General features: G+C 37.7%; 1 protein-coding gene across 3 annotated transcripts in view; it reads right to left on the bottom strand.

The window, feature by feature from the left end:
* The window catches only part of LOC136244882 (notchless protein homolog 1-like), a 56992-nt gene that overhangs the window by 24746 nt on the left and 12273 nt on the right, over positions 1-19973 (bottom strand). Inside the window, exons 9-13 of one of the 3 annotated variants that reach the window (XR_010695613.1) lie at positions 19154-19213; positions 18976-19103; positions 10987-11193; positions 10350-10495; positions 7630-8020 (exon numbers count right to left, since the gene is read on the bottom strand). Coding sequence is in view for 1 of the 3 variants with exons in the window: in XM_066036429.1 (XP_065892501.1) it covers positions 17293-17312; positions 17371-17513; positions 18976-19103; positions 19154-19213 (351 nt within the window). In the remaining 2 variants the exon portion in view is untranslated. Of the gene's footprint in view, positions 1-7629; positions 8021-10349; positions 10496-10986; positions 11194-17277; positions 17313-17370; positions 17514-18975; positions 19104-19153; positions 19214-19973 lie in introns of those variants that run through there. The other 2 variants (XM_066036429.1, XR_010695614.1) reach the window with 2 other exon arrangements.

The raw sequence follows: 19973 nt of genomic DNA, 5'->3' as shown, positions 1-19973 counted from the left end.
GTGGGGGGCCTATACGGAGGAAGCATATTGTTCAAGGATTGGATGAACCATTGACTTGAAACATATTGCTTTAATATTTGAGGGACATTGTCTTAGATTACGATGCAGGAAACCATTTACTTGGGCAGCTTTATGAGCAACAGACTGTATGTGGTTGTTCCATGTAAGCTTAATACTCCAAGGTATTTGGTGGTTGTAATATAACTTCCTTGATAGGGGGATTTTTGCGATAAAGTAAGTATGAGTTATTGGGCTCTTTTTATTTGTAATATGTAAAAATTTGCATTTTGAAGGGTCGAAAGGCAATTACCATTTAAGGGTGCTCAGTACAGTTCACTTATATGGCTTCCCATAAAATTTAATTTGTTCTATAACTTGCAAATGGTTTTAGCAAATGTTCTGTACTTTTTTACTGGATAACACTAGTACACAGTTTAGTCCAAACCCCAACTGCTAAACTTGAATTGCTGAGCTACAGTTTTCCCTTTATACTAGAACTAGTCCTACAGTTTACACACAAGAGCCTTGATACCTTTATGATATACTATGCTAAACAGCTGTGCATTTTTATTTTTGTTTTTTAGCTTCTCAATCATCACATAATTATGTGACCCTATTTTGGAAAACCATACATTTGGGCACATAGTCCAATTTTCTTTTTTATAGCTACAATGAAGCACTGAGTGGTTATCTACCTTGTGTGAAAATTTTGTGTTGATACATTGAAGCATTCCAAAGATATGGCTAATTTACTATCTAATACATAACAAACTAACTTTTCACTATCAGTTTATATAATAGAAGTGTATAGTGATCAGGTGACAAATTGATGACAAATCAAATCACTTTGTTGACAAAGATCTCCTTTCTCACAATCTAAAATGGATGAAAAGAGATCCTTGAGAGTTTAATCATGTGTTCTTTGTGCTTTTCCTCAATTAAATCACTTGTATTATTGTCCCTAGGCTAAAGACAAGAAAATGTTTGGTTTTGGGAATGAACAAATCAACCCATTTGTAGTTAATTGCTGTCCCACGCATCGTGAAACTACTACATGGCCTGATATAATTGAGTATATCTCCTAGAATAAAGAAGTTATGGATGTGAAATTTTTTTCACAGCAAGAAGGCCTAATAAGTTGCTTTATCAGAATATTCAAATCGATGAAATTTTCAATTGGGCATTCACACAAATTTTGCACGTGCCCAAATGTATGGTTTTCAAAATAGGGTCACATATTAGTCTTTCGGGTTGACACTCCCAGGAATCCTTTTCTTTACTTCCACGTTATTCATCATCTAAAGTAGCTTGTGTGAAAATTTCATGTCTATTGGATTAAAAATGATGGAGTAGTTTTAATTTAAGTGAGAGGGTGTAGAATAGCAAGATGCGTGTGCTTGTTGCTATGGAGGAATACATGATTTACAGGTACTAAAATGCGCCAACATGTCACAGACTAATTAAGTGATCATAATATTTCTTTTAGTGCAAAACAGACTATAAGTCTTGTACGAACTGTACAGAGCACTGGAGATCATTGATATATATATATATATATATATATATCAGAATTAAAAGGGGGGGCTAACACTGTTCCTTGTGGCACACCTGAAAGTACATGAGCCGCATCCCCGTCTGCTGGAAAATCTGCATGTGATTCTTATTGTATATGGTCTTGGTTGAAATGATAAATGCACAAACACTAGTACTGAATGTGCAACTTATATAATTATGTCCATTATATCCTCATCAGAGTTCCATGTCTTGTGACAAGTAGCTAGCTAGCTCAGTATCATACCAGCTGGTGAGTATTCATGAACACTGCATGAAGATACTACAATGACTAAGTGTCCTGACCATATAGCAAGACAACAGCTGCTCAATATTAGGAATGTGTGTAATGTACGTGTATAGTCTTGTCGACAGCCAAGAGCAGTCATATAAATACTCTAATAATGCAGTCAAGTGTGTCTGATAACTCAAACTGAACTTGACAGCCACTAATATAATGTAAATTGCTATAATATGTATTTACAACAATAATATAAAACAAATCCATTACTGGATTAATAAAAAGTACACAAATTAGATGAATAAAAATTGAAAATTTTAAAAGGGGAATAGGGATCACTGAAAAGAAAAGCCACCAAACAAGAAGGGATCGCTGGGGTGGTAATGTAAACCACACATCCCTATTTGACTCATCTCAAAATGACAGAACATGTAACTAAAATTTATGATACAGAGTCAAAATAGGGATTTGTGGTTTACATTCCTACCCCAGTGATCCCTTCTTGTTTAACGGCTTTTTTCAGTGATCCCTATTCCCCTTTTAATTTTTTTTATTCATCAATATAGAGCCATCCTGCAAGAAAAGGTCCTTTTTTATTACAAGATAAAATCTTGCAGGAGAAAGGTCCAATTCCTGGAGGATCCTGCAGTATTCTTGTGTAGGAAAAGGTCCTTTTCTATTGCAAGATCTTGCATTTTTGTTCTTGCAAGATGGTTTCTTCTGGAAGTAGATGTAACTGAGTATCAGGTATGTCAATTAATAAGATTGTGTAAACACAATAGCTTTTAGTTGGTCTCAACAATGTAGTAGGGTTGGCTAGTTTAGCTTTTCAGTGGTAGGAATAATCATCAACCACAAACCTTGCAGCACATCTCTGTACTGACTCAATGCTGGATATATCCAAAACTTGAGGACTTACATAAAACGGTATAGGCCTTTTTGGCAATCCAATAATCGGTACACCTCTACCTAACACTGCATACTGCACAGTCTGCTCCTGGCAATTAGATTTGTGTAGTATATATAATCTAATCCAAAACAGCCAAGCTGTAAAAAAAGTGTGCGGCCCTCAAAAAGGCTATGGTGAAAAAAGATGTGAAATCCAAGGTGGCGGCCAAGAAATGGCTGTGATGGTAGGTTAATGGTAAAAATTTTAATAACAACAATTCAGGTGAATTTTGGTGCCGCTTGGTCAATTGGCACAAAATTCACCTGAATTGTCGTTATTAAAATTTTTACCATTAACCTACCATCACAGCCATTTCTTGGCCGCCACCTTGGATTTCACATCTTTTTTCACCATAGCCTTTTTGAGGGCCGCACACTTTTTTTTACAGCTTGGCTGTTTTGGATTAGATTTCACTTCTTTTTGTATTTGTATACCCCAAAGTCGGCCTATGGCCTGCTTTGGGACTTTTTTAACCTATCTTTTTTTCTTTACCACAGGAAGAAGAAAAGATGAAGCAGATGTACCTTAAATATTTCTGATTTTATCAGTAAATGTACAAATTATATATATAATACATATATTTATTACAGAACTGTCCATGGTGGTTTCTGTGTAACTGAACACTCTTCAAGGCAACTTCTTCTAGCTGATCTCTCTACAGGGTGATTTGTTAGTAGCTAAACTATCAACAAGGTAACTTCTTCTAGCTGTTCTCTCTACAGGGTGATTTATTTGTAGCTGGATTCTGTACAGGTGATTTTTTTTGCTGCTGAGCTCTTTACAGAATGGTTTCTTTGTAGCTGAACTCTCTACAAGGTAACTTCTTCTAACTGATCTCTCTACAGGGAGATTTGTTTGTAGCTGAACTCTCTACAGGTGATTTGTTTGCAGCTGAACTATCTAGATGATGGTTTCTTTGTAGCTGAACTCTCTACAAAGTAATTTCTTCTAGCTGAACTCTCTACATGGTGGTTTCTTTGTAGCTGAACTCTCTACAAGATAACTTCTTCTAACTGATCTTTCTACAGGGCAATTTGTTTGTGGCACAATTTTCTACAGGGTGATTTCTTTGCAGCTGAACTCTCTACATGATGGTTTCTTTTTACTGTAGCTGAACTCTCTACAAGGTAATTTCTTCTAGCTGATCTCTCTACAGGGTGATTTGTTTGTAGCTGAATTCTATACAGGTGATTTGTTTGCAGCTGAGCTCTTTACAGAATGGTTTCTTTGTAGCTGAATTAAGGCGACTTCTTCTAGCTGATCTCTCTACAGGGTGATTTGTTTGTAGCTGAACTCTCTTCATGATGGTTTCTTTGTAGCTGAACTCTCTACAAGGTAACTTCTTCTAACTGAACTCTCTACAGGGAGATTTCTTTGCAGCTGAACTCTCTTCATGATGGTTTCTTTGTAGCTGAACTCTCTACAAGGTAACTTCTTCTAGCTGAACTCCCTACATGGTGGTTTCTTTGTAGCTGAACTCTCTACAGGTGATTTGTTTGCAGCTGAACTCTCCACATGATGGTTTCTTTAAATTTGTAGCTGAACTCTCTACAAGGTAACTTCTTCTAGCTGATCTCTCTACAGGGTGATTTGTTTGTAGCTGAATTCTGTACAGGTGATTTGTTTGCAGCTGAGCTCTTTACAGAATGGTTTCTTTGTAGCTGAACTCTCTACAAGGTAACTTCTTCTAACTAAACTCTCTACAGGGAGATTTGTTTGCAGCTGAACTATCTTCATGATGGTTTCTTTGTAGCTGAACTCTCTACAAGGTAACTTCTTCTAGCTGAACTCCCTACATGGTGGTTTCTTTGTAGCTGAACTCTCTACAAGGTGACTTCTTCTATATAGCTGATCTTTCTACAGGGTGATTTGTTTGTAGCTGAATTCTGTACAGGTGATTTGTTTGCAGCTGAGCTCTTTACAGAATGGTTTCTTTGTAGCTGAACTCTCTACAAGGTAGCTTCTTCTAGCTGATGTCTCCACAAGGTCACTAGTTTGTAGCTGAACTTTCTACATGGTAGTTTCTTTGTAACTGAACTCTCTACTAGGTAACTTCTTCTAGCTGATCTCTCTACAGGGAGATTGGTTTGTAACTGAACACTCTACAGGTGATTTGTTTGCAGCTGAACTCTCCACATGATGGTTTCTTTGTAGCTGAACTCTCTACAAGGTAACTTCTTCTAGCTGATCTCTGCAGTGTGATTTGTTTGTAGCTGAACTATAAACAAGGTAACTTCTTCTAGCTGATCTTTCTATAGGGTGATTTGTTTGTAGTGGAATTCTGTAAAGGTGATTTTTTTGCAGCTGAGCTCTTTACAGAATGGTTTCTATGTAGCTGAACTCTTTACAAGGTAACTTCTTCTAGCTGATGTCTCTACAGGGTCACTAGTTTGTAAACGAATTCTCTACACGGTGGTTTCTTTGTAACTGAACTCTCTACAAGGAAACTTCTCCTAGCTGATCTCTCTACACGGAGATTTGTTTGTAGCTGAACTCTCTACAGGTGATTTGTTTGCAGCTGAACTCTCCACATGATGGTTTCTTTGTAGCTGAACTCTCTACAAGGTAACTTCTTCTAGCTGATCTCTCTACAGGGTGATTTGTTTGTAGCTGAACTATCAACAAGGTAACTTCTTCTAGCTGATCTCTCTACAAGGTGATTTGTTTGTAGCTGAATTCTGTACAGGTGATTTGTTTGCAGCTGAGCTCTTTATAGAATGGTTTCTATGTAGCTGAACTCTTTACAAGGTGATTTCTTCTAGCTGAATTATCTCTTTCTATAGTTGCATGAATTACCTACAAGGTAACTTCTTCTAGCTGATCTCTCTACAGGGTGAATTGTTTGTGGTTGATCTCTCTACAGGGTGACTTGTTTGTAGCTGATCTCTATACAGGTTACTTGTTTCTAACTGATCTCTTGAATTCTCTTCGGGTGACTGCTCTATTAGGATGACTGCTCTATTAGAGTATCTCGATCTCGCACTTGCTACACCAAGTTGGATTTCGTGTTATAACTCCGTGGCTTTAAGTCTGATTCTTCTACAACATTGAAGAGCCTTTCTAAGATGATAACTCCATCTATACAGCGATTTTCAAAGCATTACCCCAAGCGGTTTACCTGGTAGGCGTGGCAAGCAGTCGTTTTTTAATCTCGATTGCGTAATTGTTACACACTGTTGGTTTTTTCGTTGTATCTTCCTGGTTTTTAGCTCGATTTCTTTCAAACCACAAAAGGTTTGAGGTTCAATAGTTAACCTATTCACCCACCGATTTTCAGCTTCCTCCCATACGCGGTTTGCCCTGTAGGCGTGACAACATATTGGTGTCATTTTTCGTGAATAATCGCTCATAACTCTTTGCCTGTTTATCGTATTCCAGCCAAAGTTGGTATAGAGATGCGCCTTTATACCCCCCTTCTGTGTGCCAAAGTTCAAGGCGATCGGATATGGCGTTCGCGTTTTATAGCAGTTTTTGTAAGTGTGCAAAAAGAGGAAGAAAAATAATACGAAAAAAAAAAACGAAGAAACTAAGCCAATTTTTGAAGTCGCATATCTCGGGAACGCTTGAAGCGATTTCGCTCAAATTTGGAATGTGGAGTGCTGAAGGTGGAGGGAGTGTCCACAGCAAAATCGTCTTGTTTCACCAAGGCAGCACAGAGCTACGGAGGTGCGAAAATTGCGTTTTCTTTCTTCCTGTCAATATACTCACGGGTGTTACGCGCCGGCTTCTTGGGCCGCGCGACACACTACCGTGTGTCTTGATCTAGTATCATTCAGTATTTGATCATAAAATATATTTTAGGTGGTATATTAACTAATGCACTATAGAATTTTAAATTTCACTATTATTGTGATCTGTGCATATGGTGCATCATTTCCTTGTCCAGTTATAATCAAAATAATTTTATAACAATGTTAAACACATATAGCTACTGAGGATTTTCTGTCCATTTGAACATTGCATACTGCATGCTAATGCAGTATACGCAATACAATGTTTGAACGGACAGAATGTCATCAGTATGCTCCTCCTGTTACACAGAATTACAAGTGAAGAACAGTACGAGAAGCATGTCTGCAATCAATCCAGTCACTATGGAAAATATGGGCGATAAGCCATGCAACACAGCCACAGGGAAGCTCCATTGTGCTATTGTGAATTGACACCTTCTGTTGTCAGCAAAAGAACTAGGATACAAAGGAGGACAAAGGCAAGTCCATGATGCGTGTATTGAACGTACTGTGGTTGGCAAAAAGGCACATCTTGGGATGAAGCAAAGTCAAAACAGAGAAGAAATCATGTCTGTAGCGTTATCCATTGTTGAGTTATGCTGGCTGGAGGCATCAGTTAGTTAATACTGAGTCAATCAACATAAAAATCTGTTAATAATTTTTTTTTGAATTTCATAGAAACTTTTCGGATGGCCTGAAGATATTTTTGAGTTTAGCTGTGCCTAACCAGACTGTCATGGACGGAATGGTTTTAGGGTGATATTTTTTGGTTTGAAAAGCCCAGTTCTTCTTTATCAATCCCTATACAGTACTACCGTACTGTATGATACAAATTAGGGCTGACACGATCATTATATGGTTTTTTAGTATTCAAATTCTCTCTAGAGTTAATGATCGTGTACTCACAATTACTAGTTGCAAATAGTCATACCCATTTGACATATTTTGTACCAACCTTTAACAGTTTACAGCTTTTTTCAAGTAACAACAATGATACACACACTGTATTAAAGTACTGATGTGACCAGAAATTATGCCAATCAAACTCTACAGCCTTCATTGTGTCACTCTCTGATGACAACAGCTTACATGATCTTAATGAGTACTAGAGTACCAATTTTACTATCCGAGTACGAAAATCCTTAATGAGTATTCGTCAAGTATTACTATTTGTTTCAGCCCTCAAATACTAAAAATTACATCATGTCTATCACTCTATGTAGTGCATACTATTATGTGTGGTACAGTCCATCAGTCAATACTACAACAGTACACTAACATCAAACAGTTTCAATTTCAATAAACTGCTTCTGTTCTTACAATAACAACAGTGTTCTTGCGTGGCTGCAGCAGTTCCAAAGCATGTTAAATTTCTGTATTAAAAATTGATCCATCCAAGGACTCTGTGGTGATGCTCTGTCCACTAGTGGTTGCTGTATCAACACTTGAGGTACTTTGAGTCACATTCCTTTTCTTGATCTTCACCCACCGTGCAGTCTTAGGGTTATTACAGTGGGCACAAGACTGATAATAGGTGAAGAAAAAATACTAGAAAGAACAATAGGGCGATTTAAAAGCATACTCCGTGGGTCCCTGAACACAGTGTGTGTGGGAAGAAAGATAAACATGTACAGTAATACTATTCTAGGGGTATTGGCATATAAACATGAGTGATACGTTAGTACACAATTAAATCTGAGGGATGCTGTATAAGAATGACTGTTCTCTTGCTAAATTACCTCACTAGCTATATTATTTCAACTATCATACCTCTAGTGTGATTCTCTCTGAATTGCAATCTCACCCAAGGTATTCAATCTCACGACGAAGCAATGAAACTTAAACTTTCAACAAACACTAAATAAACTCTCTACAGTTCTGGACATTTACGCACACAGTTTGTGTCATGTGATCCTTCTCACATGAGTGTCATGTGATCCTTCTCACATGATACTGGTGTTTAAACAAGAAAATGATGTTGATAACACTGGACTGAGACATGGGTATACTGACTGATAGTTTAATAGCAATTAAGCTGCAGCAATAGACAGTAAGCATACAATAGGTAAATAACTACACAGCAATTATCAGCCTAAGGGCACATTTCTCATGTATGAGGCTATTTGTCTGGTTCCATATGTGTAGAAAAAAAGGTTGCTAAAATGAAAATATATATAATAACCTGCAACACCTTCATGGTTAGAACCATGGACCACTGATGTGTGAGATCAGTGTAGTACCAACTGTGCTTCCATTGCTATAGTCTGTTCGCGTTCACCTGAGCCCTCGTTTCTTGTTAATAACTCTTGCTACATGGGCCAGCTGTCCAAACATTTAGTAGCAATGTGAATCCTTTTAAACGCCGGAACTGGTAATCAAAAAAGCGCTTTGATACTGGCAAGAACAAGTGAGTTATGAGGCTTTAAAAATATCCCATACATTTAGTATGGACGATTCAGGCGTGCAAACATGTTTACAGTAATTATGAAAATATGCTTGTTCCAGTACAAAACCATTGGGAGTGAACATGTGTTCACCCCTTTGATATTACTATATTTGGCAGGGCTCAGGTGAACGCGTACCCACTATAGCTACCCACCTCCTCTACTTTTCTATCTTATAAATGTGATTCAAGAGGTAATCTGTACAACCTACATGTATATACCTGGGTATAGGCATAGCAACCCGGGGGGGGGAGAAAGAGGGCTGGAGCCTCTCTAATAATTTTCTGCTGTTAGTTTTCAAAAAGATCAAATAACTCTAATAGAACAGTCAGTTGATCTAATAGAGCAGTCATTGTGTTTCAGAAGGTTAAACCCTCAAAATTTTCCTGTGGAGGCATGTCCCCAGACCCCTAGAGGGATAATGCTTTGCATGTTGACTGTGCTTGACAACTGCATAAACAGAGTCCCCCTATCTAAAAATAGTTTGCTATGACTACACGTGAGTGAAGAAGAAACCAAAGCTGAACCCGACCCTAACGCTATTACCAAGAGTATATAATAGAAACCAAGAGTATCGAAGGGGTGTATTACGCCGTGATTAATGATTGCATAAAGTAACATGGATATATCAGTAATTGTTTGTTTTCATTACGATTAAGGTTTGCTGTATTTAGCTAAATTTGGCCACAAAATCAAGTGAAAACATGATAGGAGTTAAAGGGAATTGACAAATGTTAAAGTTCTGGTACTACCAAGAGAATCCCTGAAGGCATAGCAACACGCTTGTTTGTGCAACCATTGTTTTAGCAAGCTGGAGTTATCTTGGGTCCTTACTACACTTTCCTTGTACAATAACTGTTGATACTTGGTTGAATAACACAGAAAACTGGCAAACAAAGACCCACTGCCATGTGCGCATTTCAAATTACCACTTTGTGTAAACAAACAATTACTGAAATATCCCTGTTACTTTACACAATCATTAATCACGGGCTAATACACTGTTCGACACTCTTGGTTTCGATTATATACTCTTGGTATATGCTATGAAGGTAAATTTTTGGTGAGTTTGAGACATGCTATGGTTGGCACTTGCTCCAACCCTAGCTCCCCTTGGACTCATCAACCTTTATACAACTAGTGTCCTTGGGTGAGTGCCAGATGAATAGCCTGAATAAGTAGGTGTCTGGAATCAGATGAATAGCCATTATGTCATTTATTTGTTGGTGACATAATTTTAACCACATCTTTTTATTTTATTAATTATTATTGTTGGATAATGTAGCTATGAGGCAGGTACTACTGTATGGTCCAGTTCCCCCACCCCTTCCTGTCGGTGGCCCGGTTTACATACATATAAAGTATATGTGCAGTTAAGATGCTATCTGGTTATGGACGTCCTTACTTATTAATAATAAACTCTTATTAATTACCTGGAGGTGTTGGTCTTTTAGAATACAAATTGTGTGAACTAGTTTCTCGCTTCTCCAAGAGAGCAGACAGTGCATCTTTGAACTCTTCTAAATCTCCACTAGATATATAAACAAACTGAGCGATCTGAACACTGAATCACCCGTATCTATGTAACAAAACAGTACATACAGCTAGGTGATTTCACAAGTATAAAAAGTGTATAATACACAATATTAATTTGTGCTTGTATACAGGGCCACCCAGAGAAATTAAGGGGCCCAGGGCAAAGAGTTAAAGTGGGGCCCCAGAGGCAAGGAGGTTTCCATTCTAAATCACAACTTCACCCAAACTGTAAGTTGAAGACCAAAAAAAAAAAAAAAAAACACACAATGACAATAGCCACCCTTCACCAACCATATCTCCTTATCTATAAGTTTGCTACACTGCTCCTCTAAAGAATACTGTGACTGCTCTATTAGAGTATATCGATCTTTTAAGCAGGTATTCGGGGGCCCTTCATGGGGCCTCCTGGGGCCCCTTTCAGGCTGGGGCCCGGGGCAAAATGTCCCAGTTGCCCCCCCCCCGTGGGCGGCCCTGCTTATATATGATACTAGTAAGCAATTATAAAGTAGACAAATAATTTGTACATTAATGCACCTTCACAAATATTCCACCTTTGTTCTCTCTCAAATCAACACGGCATTGTGTTTCTGTGTCACTCCAAAGAACACGAGTCTCCAGTTGTTTTTGGCGACGGCGCTTCTCTCTTGACACTTGGCTCCGCTCATTTATCTTTCTCAAGAGACCATCAAAAATACCTACAAGACTTTGAGCATGACTCCATTCCATTTTGATAGTACGTGGCTATAATCAACAACAACAAACAGGATATGATAATATTATATAGTCTACTAGTTACATGAAATTGCAGAAGAACCAATGTAAAACACTTTGGGTAATCATTTTTTTTCAAATAGGCGGATACCATCGCTACATGGCACTTGAGAGAATTCCTTACAATGGATGAATGAAAATTTTGAGGGTTGTCACCCATACAGATGGTGAGAAGTCCAGACTTAACAGTAATATGTGTCCAATTATACTGTGAGGTGTTTCTCTGGTTCATTAACTTGAGTACTTTTTTCACTACAACTTTAATAAATAATTTAAAGTCTAGCCTTGTGACTATTTAACTTGTCCACAAGACAGCATTTAACATTGTTCATCAATTATAATTCCATATATGGCACCACGGTGTTACTTTTGCAAACACTTGCAGGCAGTGGTGGAGGATGTGGAGGGTGGGGGTGTGTGACCAGAGTGTATAGATCAGGTGCCCCAGAAACTGTAGCCATTTTCACAATGTCTCAAAGTTCATCAGAATTAGTTTTATACATACAATTTGAAGCATTTTCAACTAAAACACCAACTTTTTAACTCATCATATGCTATAGTGTATTTGCAGTCAATACAAACCTTTTGTGACAAATTTTTACCTGTTGACTACAGTACAAAACAGCTTTTAGACAGTTGGAAATACTTGGTACAGGTGTAACACACCAACTCTTAAAGTGAAAGGTCAGTAGTTCAATTCCCACTGTAGGCAAGTACTTTTAGGAACATATTTTTATGAAGCACTTTGACTACTCTATTAGGGTATTTTAGTGTTCTATTAGAATATACCAATCTTTTTAGCCCAACTCCAATTTCGGCAAGATATTCTAAGGGTGGCTATATAGACCCCCTCAGCAGACCGAGGGAAAGCTTCAGCCCCCCATCGCCTATGCCTACAGGTACTGCAGCGAATCTTCCATGATGAAAAAATAAGCACCGCGCATTACACATCATGTAAGTCTGTTCATCTAAGTAGATAATGAGTTACTATATTGTTGAAGCCCAAATGAATGATTTTGTGATTTCAGTGTGCCAAGCCAGCGTACTGAAAATGATGGTTGTTTAGCATAGTATTTTGCCAAATATTCTATAGGGCAAGAGCTTCACCAAGTTTGTGGATTTCAGATTCAAACAAACATGAAATAGAGAAAAACTGACAGTTTTTAAACATTACATTGTCTGCAAACAACACCAAAGGTCAAATCTGAGGTGGTTTGTCATATGCAAACTTTGCCAAGTTTCATGCTTTTATCCAAAAGTACACAAAAACGGTCTATTTAAAATGCTTAGAACCCCAACTATTTGTAAGTATAGTATCTAACAATCATTCAAATATGTACAAGTTTAGCTGGATCCTGAAAAACACCTAAAAATTAAAAAGTGGATTTTTTTTCTCTTGAGAGTAAACACTTCAGCCAACCAGATAATTAACGGAAACAGCAAAGGTGTCAACAACAGACAAGTATGGTTTGGTTCCATTACAAATTTGAAAAAGGGCTGTAAGGGACATTACACTTTTATGGCTTCCCCATAGGAAATGTATTGTGAAAATGTTGATTGACTGTAAATATTAGGTCAGAAAAAGATTTAAAATATTTTTAGCAGGTCAAGTAGTACTACAAATGAGCCAAATTTCAACATCATCTGTAATTGCATCTATGAGTTATTAAATGTTTTTGAGAATCCAGCTCAACAGGTACATGCTATACCATAGCTAATACCATAGTAATTATCCCCTATAATATATTCCATACAATTATTATTATAATAAGGCCAGGCAAAGTAGATTGCTAGTTTCTCATCAGCCACTTCCTCAATTTTGATGCAGGTGGGCAGACATTGAAACACACAAAAACATACAGTAGCAATGGAAAGCCAGCTATTTCTGCCACTACAAGGATTATCAAAAGAGTCTTCTTAAAGGTATACATTTTACTACCTTCCCTAAGAAGAAAGAATTAGCTGAAAATGATAGTAATTGTAATATTTACACAGGGAATCCACTCAGTAAAACTGACTTGCATTGGAGCCCTGCACATAGCTGAAAATTATGTATAGTTTGTCAAAATCCTAGCACAGCTGATAATTATGGAGGTGGCAGGGTTGAAGGTGATGCAGGCAAACTATAAATCCAGTTTGGTCGCTCCATATTCCAAATATGAGACCAGGACAAATGACTTGCTGCATTAATTTTTTTTTAATTCACAGAGGTTGTGCTATAGATAATATATGTCACGTACAGTATATTATCACCTTGCATTTACTCAAAAGTTTTTAAGGTTTACTGCTTCTCACTGGTGGAATGCAATACCATCTGACTTCCATCCTACTATCACAGACCTCCACTACCAGCAATTCCACCATGATTGTACTTTGGAGGTTCCAGGTACAAGGCACAACACTGATTAATGGTATTGTCCTCAAGAATTTGTTGCTATAGAAGCCTTTAAAGCAAAAACTATAAATAGAATGACCTCACTTCCTTCCGTTAACCGCCTGTTTGAGTTGCAAACAAGAAGTTGTCAAATACACTATACATGTATACAATGTATAGTGTATCAACTCCATGCAGACACACAATGTAATCACAGAGTTGATATGGAGAAATAGAATTACAACCAGAATCAATAAAGATACAATTATATTGTTTGTCAACTGATATACTACCATATAGCTGGTTATCTTCGAACCAGACATTTTTGTAGGAACAGTAAAATCTGAATTTCAAAAATTTTAATTTTGAAGTACAGGTGGATTTCAAACAAATAGAAATTCATGTCACAAATTACAAAAATACGTAGATTCTACATGTGCTTGCCTTACCGAGGGTATAGATGATGGAATAACCTCCACTTTTGCACACTGGAAAGAAGAATAAGTGGAGTAATTAGCAGCCACTGGCGAGGCAATCAGCTCGATCAGGGTACAGCAGCAGCAGCAGATGGCAATGGTTCCCACAACGGCCATTATGGATAGTTAACTGGCAGTAATGATACTGTTCAACTTTTATTACTAATACTGAGCTTAAACTTATAAGAATACACAAGCAAATATGTGTTGTCTGCGATCATGTGAAAGCACATTATTTTTACTTGTGGAAATTTATTTTCGAAGAACAACAGGACTTGGAATTTATTTTCAAAGAGAAAGGCCTCTTCGAAACATCTGAAAATAAAACAATTCGAAAATAACCTGCTATACAGAAACATGAAATGTATCAACAAGACCAACCACAAACCTTCCAGTTAGAGATCTGAGTTATCATCACAGTGAGTCATGTTCATCACTACAAAGTACACCAACCTGTCATTGGGTGGGAAGGACAGCCACAAACTTAGGAAGGGATAGTGCTGTACCTTGTATCCTTCACCTCCTCATACAATTATAACTCCCTTTACAGACCTTGTCCTTAGGGAATTAGTAAATTATCATGCATATTTACTTGATGATTTGTAACATTTAGATTGTGTTTGTTGTAATTGAGTTTTTGGTTTGTAATATGTTGTTCATGCTTGTATAGACGTGTTTAACGAAGAGGCGTAGTCACAAAAATGCACCGCATGTGCAAATTACCAACCATTTTTGTAGGGCAAAAGAAATAACGTTTGCCCTACATTTGATTTTCCAGAACCTTTTGCCCTACATAAATCTGGATTGTGTTATGAAAAAATGATGCAATATAGTGACACACCTCTTGTTAAACTCGTTTATATTGTTTTTAGCTAATTTTTGTACTGTGTATTTTTGGTATTGCTGTATGTTGTCACTCATGCAAGGAAGCCTATTGCATGGAGTTATGGAGTTTAAACAATGAATCAACTTTACACGGCCTAATATTATAGTCTTGTATCCAGACCACTTGGGGAAAGATCTTGTGGATCTCCAATAGTTGTTTTTGTGTTCCGGGAATGTTAAATCAGTGTTGAAATGGAGTAAAGGCCAGCTCCAGGTGTGTCATACAGTATGATAGTACTCTATAGTAGGGACCACAAAGGAGTAGGCATGACCCACAAAATAACATCACCCAAAAACCAGCCTCAGTTTTCCCAGATGACGATGAGGCAGTATTGGTTAGGTAAAACTAAGCCTAAACAAGCTTTCAGATCGAGCCAAAATGCTTTCAACAAGTTGCTAGGGAATTGTAAAAATAAATTATTGGAATTTCTACTGACTGCCTGATGCCTTCAGACAAGCGTAACTCGATAACGGCTAAGGCTACAAGCTTGATTTTTCACTGTTTGACGTCGCTTCGCACCGAGAAGTGTCATTTGGCATACTGCAGTACGTACAATGCATTCTTCATGCACTTACCAGTGTCCTCCTTTGTGTCCCATTCATCTTTGCTGACAGCAAAAAGTGTTGATTTGGCGATAGCACATGATGGCTTTCCTTCATAACAGAAATTGTCCATATTTTTTATAGTGGCTGTTTTGATTGCAGAGGTGCTTTTTGAACAGTTCTCGATTCATACTGTTGTGTAACGGGTTGAACACAGCCAACAACAAAGTGTAATGGATATTTCACTTTTCAGACAATAATTGATATAACTGGGGCACACAGCACCATTTCCATCGGTATGCATGGATTGCAGAGGTGCTTTTTGAACAGTTCTTGATCCGAAATGCTGTGTAACGGGTTGAACATAGCTGACAACAAAGCATAATGGATACTTTACTTTGCAGGCAATAACTGATATAGCTGGGGTGTGCGGTGCCATTTCAGATGAGGTATGCGTGGGTTGACCGGTCATAATAATAATATTTACAAAAAAAAGTTAACAAACAAGTACACAGAAAAAATTTGGAATTTTCAACTAGAGTAGGGACAATAAAACATCGATAAGAAGTATTGAAACAAGCTGGAGTAGTGTATGGTATTAAATCACAGTAAAACGATAAGAAGTGTTATATCCCTACTGTGCTGAAAGTTATTAAATTGGTATTGACAAACCAACTAGTGAAGCCAAGTTTTATTCTGTTTCAACAACAAAATTATTTTAACACTACACTCACAAGTCAAGGGGGAGGCACTATATATCCGTACTCTGATCTCTGTCCTCGGTCAAAACAAAAGTCAAGCAAGAAATTTGCAGTAGGTCAAGACAAGCTTCGATTGTAAAAGGTATACCACAATTGATGCTTTTACAGTTACAACATAACTATATTTTTATGAAAATATGCAAGAATTTGGTCAAGAGTCAAGCATGAATTTTTTTAGCAAAGGGTCAAGGCATATTTTTTTTTGACTTTGACCCAGGATGAAGATCGGAGTACAGAGTATATGGAGTATCACCCCCTTGCAAGTAGGGACCCGCCGATTATGCTGGCATAATTATGAGCATAATAGGTGTCTGAAAGCATTGAGCATAATGCTAGCATAATAGGTAGAATATTTGTGTTATAGTATGAATTCTAAAATAGCTATCACAGAAAGATCGATATACTCTAATAGAACAGTCAGTAACTCTAATAATTATAACGATCATATAGCTGACTGTTCAATTAGAGTATATCGATCTTTTCTGTGATATGCATTTTGACAAGTTTGTGCTTCAGCCACTTATTATTTATCCATAAATTGGAAATTATTATGGGCATAATTTGAGCATAATGGGTAAGTAATGAGCATAAATTTAAGCATAATAGGTAAATTTTTGAGCAGTGCAGCATAGCATAATAGGTAAAATTATTAGCATAATCGGCGGGTCCCTACTTGCAAGTGTCATTCTCTGATGCTTCTGTGATGCTTGTGAGAGCCTAAGTGAGATGTGATCTGTGTGCATGACAAGAGACGTGAAGTTGCTTGAGTAAATAAAACTTAGCTTCATTAGTTGGCTTGTCAATACCAATTTAACACTCCTGGAGCTGGCCTTTATTCCCGGATTTTGGGAGCCTGGAGATCCACCAGACCATTCCTCTCCCACAAACAAAGCAGTTTGGGTACAAGACTACCAATATTAATCTATATAACACTCATAATCATGTACAGTACCTCAACTCCGGCACAGATTTTAATAAACTTTTCTTTCTTTGGTATGGCTGCTTCGATTTTCATCCCAAAATCCAATTCCTACCTTTCCATTATATATCCTGTACAGGTGCGAAAGAGAAGCACAAGTTAAATATAAACATTGTGTTAAGCCCTAACTTGAGGGTGTGCTCTTCAGAGTGCTGCTAACTTCTAGGCATTCTTCGATTTTCACCAAATGACGATAATAAGGCTGTATGGTGCAGTCCATATATGTGAGGACAGTATATAACCGTAAAAAATCCCCCTGGTTTTCAGTAATTCTTGAAAATGGAAAAGCTAGTGTAAACGTACATATAAAGAAGTCTGGCACCACCCGCCCAAGTACTTTTGCGAAGGGCGGGCTGCGCCAGACTACATATAAAGGTGTGGTATAGCTATGTGTGCAAATATTAGCTAATCATTAGATCTTTAGTTTTATAATGTTGTACAATTAATTGCAATATCTGGTAATTTGTTCCACAATTTAATTGCATCTGGGTAAAAGGAATATTTCAAATGAGATAACCGTGGCTCTAAAATGGTTGCTTGAATCTATTAATGTCCTCGGGTAAGTAAATTATTCCTGATGAGTGAGTTCCCTGTTTCAGTTTCAACAAGATTAACAAGTTTCCCTGATTCCCTTCTAACTAAAGTGTTGTACAGGCTCAGGTCCCTAGAGGGGTAGTTGCCTAATAAGTTGACCAATAAAGAAAAGGCTGTTGCTATTGTTCCGGCAGTCACGTGAATAAAAATAAAACTTAGACAAAAAAAAAGGTCCTCAAACGAAAAAAAAAAGAAAACACAAAATGCCTTGAGCGGGAATCAAACCCGGGACCTCCAGTGCTTGAGCCCAGAGTCCTACCCATTGTGCTACGTGGCTCCCAGCTACCCAACTCCCTTATATGTCTCTGAGTGGAGTAACTTCTATATAATATATATTGAAGGTGAAGAAGAAATTAAACCTGAACCCGACCCTAACCCTAACATTAGAACTACTTTTCGCATTCCCTAAAGTTGAATGCTCAGGGCAACCTACTAGACGCGTTCCCTAAAGTTGAATATTCGGGGCAACCTACTAGACGTGTGCCCTAAAGTCGAATACTCGGGGCATAGCATACAATTAGTGTGGTTGATAGTGAGAAATCTAGTGGACTGCCGGAACAATAGCAACTTTGTAAAGAAAAAAAAAGAAGTCAAGATATACTGACAGAATGCAGGGGAAATCCCAGATCAGGTTGTGTGGCTCCTCAGGCACTTGCAGCTGGCTGTGGATCAAGTCACTGCCTGGCCTGGGATTTTTTCTGTATTCAATTACAGGTCTCTGAAGCAGGCATACTGTTGAGCTGGGGAATAACAGATTGCCCATTTAACATGTTAGTGACATTGAAAAATCACTACAATCTTGCTTGCTTTCCTTTGTACTTTTTCTAGTTTATCAATATTAGTCAGAGTATAGGGTGACCAAACTACACAGGCATACTGTAATATGGGTCACACTAAAGAATGATAGAATCTTTCCCTTACACTTGTTGATCACTATCTCAAATTGCACTGCAGATATGCTTGGACATTGTTTGTTGTATACAGAAGTAACGTGGAAGTTTCAAGAAAATGTTTCATCAATATAAATTCCCAAGTACTTGACTTGTGGATCTTAAATACTTAGCCTTCTCTATACATTTGATGCAGTTTATAAACAAACGTACACAAGTTCATTACACAATAAACTGACTGAGTACTCACATTTTAATGTGTCTATCTCGTCCACCACTAGCCACTTGTTCCCCATTAGTACTCCAGTCAACACTAAACACTTCATCAACATGACCTGGTAGATCCATCAGTAACTTCCTGTTCTTAATATCCCACACCTGTAGGGAAGGGTGGGTAATGAGTGGGTGGGGCTGATAGTGCAGGTCACCTTTAGTGTACTATCTGAACTACCACTACACAATAACCTGCTGTCTGCTGACCAGGAGATCTGTACGGGACAGTAGCCAAGAGTTATGTGAGATACATGTACATGCACACAAGTTTAGTACACAACTTGGAATGGTATAAAATTATATATAGCACATTATCAGTACTTCCAGATGTGGGTGGGAAGGATTTTTCTTTTTTAAAGAGATTGTATCAGTGCCTGTGTGACACTCACATGAGTAAGCAAAGCAGAATGCTACGGTAGCTACTTACAGAGAATGTCTTTAACATTAAGGATGTACCAAGTATGGACATTTTAGAATCAAAAACATTTAGTGTTAATATACTATGTGACTGGATTTGACAAAACCAGGTTTCCACACACATCCAATTCTTTGACGTTAATCACTTGTAACTTGACAACTCAATATGCTATTGAGCTACAATTTTCACACAATGCTTTCATTGCATTATACAATAACAGGTCCAAATTTGAAACTGACAGCATTTTTATACATTGAGTTATGGTCCTTTAAAGTCACACATCTGGATGTGTGTGGAAGCCTGGATGTGTCAAATCCGGCCACATAATTATGTTGATTGAAGCATTACAAATTCTAAAACGTGCACACTGGCATCTGCAGCACCATCCCATAGACACAGTTAGAACTTTTGTAGATAGCTCCTTTGCATGCCAGTTTATATGACAACTGAACTACTAGTGACTGTCATTGATCCCTACAAATCTTGACCAACGCAGACCACTTAGAAAGCAATATTATTTAGATATTTACCTAAAACTGCTCAAAACTGTGTCAAAA

This window comes from Dysidea avara, chromosome 14 (assembly GCF_963678975.1).
Source record: "Dysidea avara chromosome 14, odDysAvar1.4, whole genome shotgun sequence".
Taxonomy (NCBI): domain Eukaryota; kingdom Metazoa; phylum Porifera; class Demospongiae; order Dictyoceratida; family Dysideidae; genus Dysidea; species Dysidea avara.
Note: the sequence above shows the minus strand (reverse complement) of the source record. Positions and strands in the feature narration are given on the sequence as shown.